This window comes from Enhydra lutris, unplaced genomic scaffold (genome assembly GCF_002288905.1).
Source record: "Enhydra lutris kenyoni isolate GAN:26980312 unplaced genomic scaffold, ASM228890v2 scaffoldscaffold7, whole genome shotgun sequence".
Taxonomy (NCBI): domain Eukaryota; kingdom Metazoa; phylum Chordata; class Mammalia; order Carnivora; family Mustelidae; genus Enhydra; species Enhydra lutris.
Window position 1 is genome coordinate 180,707 of NW_019154091.1, and position 3,087 is coordinate 183,793.

At 46.4% G+C, this 3,087-nt stretch overlaps 1 protein-coding gene across 1 annotated transcript in view; it reads left to right on the plus strand.

The window, feature by feature from the left end:
• The window catches only part of LOC111142084 (aldehyde dehydrogenase 1 family member L2), a 65,878-nt gene that overhangs the window by 41,071 nt on the left and 21,720 nt on the right, over nt 1–3,087 (plus strand). The window contains exons 14-15 of the mRNA XM_022495035.1: nt 2,153–2,223; nt 2,309–2,414. Coding sequence (XP_022350743.1) covers nt 2,153–2,223; nt 2,309–2,414 — 177 coding nt within the window. The remainder of the gene's footprint in view (nt 1–2,152; nt 2,224–2,308; nt 2,415–3,087) is intronic.

A 3,087-nucleotide genomic window follows, 5' to 3' on the forward strand; every position in this document is an offset into this window, starting at 1 on the left:
AAAAAAAGAAAACCAATAAAGAAAAAAATATAAAAAGGAAAAAAATATATATATATTAGATAAACTAGTTAAAAAACGTTAAAAAAGAAAAGGGTAAAAGTTAAAAAAGTTTAGCAGAAGAAGAAAAATAAATCGAAAAAAAAAAATTAAATTAACTGCAAGGCTAAAGAATCATGGGGAGAAAGCCATGAGTTCCGTGCTTTGCTTTCTCCTCCTTTGGAATTACGCTGCTCTCCTTGGTATTGAAACTGTACTCCTTGGTAGGTGAACTTGGTCCTGGCTGGGCTTCTTGTTGATCTTCTGGGGGAGGGGCCTGTTGTAGTGATTCTCAAGTGCCTTTGCCCCAGGCGGAGTTGCACCGCCCTTAGCCGGGCCGGGCTGAGTAATCCGCTCGGGTTTGCTTTCGGGAGCTTTTGTTCCCTGAGCGCTTTCCGTAGAGTTCCGGAGGGCGGGAATGAAGATGGCGGCCTCCCGGTCTCCGGCCCGGAGGAGCCGAGAGCCCGGGGCCCCACTCCTCAGTGCGCCCTCAGAGAACAGCGCCGATTTACTCCCGTCACCCTGCCTCCGGCCGCGCTCCGAGCTGACCGAGCCTGCAACCGGTTCAAGGTAACCCCGAGCTTAGAGCTTACTCCTCGGCTCTGTCTCTGTAGCCGGCTTCCCTGTTCTAATACCTGTAAGCTCTGCGACACTCAGACACCCCTGATCCTTCTGTGACCCTGCGGGACCTGAGGCCACGCTGACCCTGCGTGGGCTTCACCCCGGTTAAGCCTCTGGAGCGATGTCCCTCAGCGGAACAGACTTTTAAAAGTCCCGATTTTGTGCTCCGTTGCTCCGTCGCTTGCCGGGAGCCGGCCCCTCCCCCCGCGGTCTATCTTCCCGTCGCTTTGGATTCACTTCTCCGCCCGTCCTACCTTTCAGAAAGTGGTTGATTTTCTGTTTCTAGAGTCGCTGTTCTTCTTCTCTTCGATCTCCCATTGGATTTGTAGGTGTTTGCAATCTTTAGATAAGCTATCTAGCTGATCTCCCGCTACCTGAAGTAGTCTCAGCCTGCTACTTCTCCGCCATCTTGACTCCTCCCCCGGACGCGTGTAATTATTAACAGCTATACTCTTTCCTGTGGCCGAACAAATGAATGGCTTCATTTAAAGACTACTGTTGTGAATTAGCTGGGATTAAGTCTTGGCTGCATGTAACAGAAACTCAAGCAGGACTTTGTTTTTACCTAATTTTCAAGGAGCACAAGGCAAGTAGTCAACGCTGGTATATGACACATAGTTTCCCTCTCTTCCTGCCAGACCATCCTTAGCACTGGTGACTGGCGCCCTCAAGGCTGTGTCATGGTCTCCTGATAAGCGCTGCACTTACCAGCCATTTCAGGGATGTTCTGAGCAGAAGGAAGGCCCAAGAGAGTGTGGGGGTTTATGGTAAAAGAGCACGGGTCAGAGTAAGTCAGCCTACTGTAAAGAGTGTTCCCTTTCCGATGCCTTGTGCTTATATCTTCCATTGGCTGTCCCTGTCTGCCCTGGAAACTGGAAAACAGAATTTTATCTGGGCACATGGCTCTTACCATTATTAATATAGGGTTTCTGTTACTAAGGACAGAGGGAAGAATGGATACTGGGCAGGCAGTTAACATTCTCTGTCATGTCAAGAAATTAGGAATGGAGGTAATTAAATGAGAGTTACGTTTGGTATATTGGAGTACCTGGGTGGCTCGGTCAGCTGGGTGTCTGCGTTCTGCAGATCATGATCTTGGGATCCTGGCATCAAGTCCCATGGCTGGCTTCCTGCTTAGCGGGGAGTCTGCTTTTCCCTCTCCCTCTGCCCCTTCCCCCCAACCTCATGCTCTCTCTCTCTCTCAAACAAATAAATAAAATCTTAAGAAAAAGAACTATGTTTAGTATTTAGAGATAGATAGATAGATAGATATAAGGATGTTTATTCTCCTGTGTCTTACTTCCCTCCAGAAAGAAATAGCAGTTCCTTTTCTTGGGGTGGATGTATTTCTTATAAACTAAACACTGCCTTTTTCATACCAGCTACGAAAAGTTAAGACAGGTGGGGAGAAAATGGATTCCTTGAGATTAGATTTACTCATTTGAATTAGTAAAATAGAAATCACCCCCCCCTTTTTTTTTTTTTACTTTTTTAGGGTTCTACCATTCCAATCAACCAGGCCCGTCCAAACCGCAATCTGACCTTCACCAAGAAGGAGCCACTTGGGTAAGACAAGGAGAGTGCCCTGGGTGACCGGTGTGAGTTGTGTTGGTTGGAGACAACTAAGGATGCAGTCTTTCTACCCCTGCAGCGTCTGTGCCATTATCATACCCTGGAATTACCCGCTGATGATGCTGGCGTGGAAGAGCGCGGCATGCTTGGCGGCAGGCAATACCTTAGTGCTCAAGCCAGCGCAGGTGAGATGCAAGGGGCCGGGGGCAGGATCTCCTTCTCACCTATCCACTTGAAAACAGAGACACACGTTTATAAACGTTATGTCTTTAAAAACAAACAGGGTCATAGGGAAGCTCTATTTTTAATTTCTTGAGGAATCTCCACACTGTTCTCCAAAGTGGCTGCACCAACTTGCATTCCCACCAACAGTGGAAGAGGGTTCCCCTTTCTCCACATCCTCTCCAACACACGTTGCTTCCTGTCTTAATAATTTTGGCCATTCTAACTGGTGTAAGGTGGTATCTCAATGTGGTTTTAATTTGAATCTCCCTGATGGCTAGTGATGATGAACATTTTTTCATGTGTCTGATAGCCATTTGTATGTCTTCATTGGAGAAGCGTCTGTTCATATCTTCTGCCCATTTTTTGATATGATTATCTGTTTTGTGTGTGTTGAGTTTGAGGAGTTCTTTATAGATCCTGGATATCAACCTTTTGTCTGTACTGTCATTTGCAAATATCTTCTCCCATTCCATGGGTTGCCTCTTTGTTTTGTTGACTGTTTCCTTTGCTGTGCAGAAGCTTTTGATCTTGATGAAGTCCCAAAAGTTCATTTTCACTTTTGTTTCCTTTGCCTTTGGAGACATGTCTTGACAGCTATATGTAGAAGAATGAAACTCGACCATTCTCTTACAC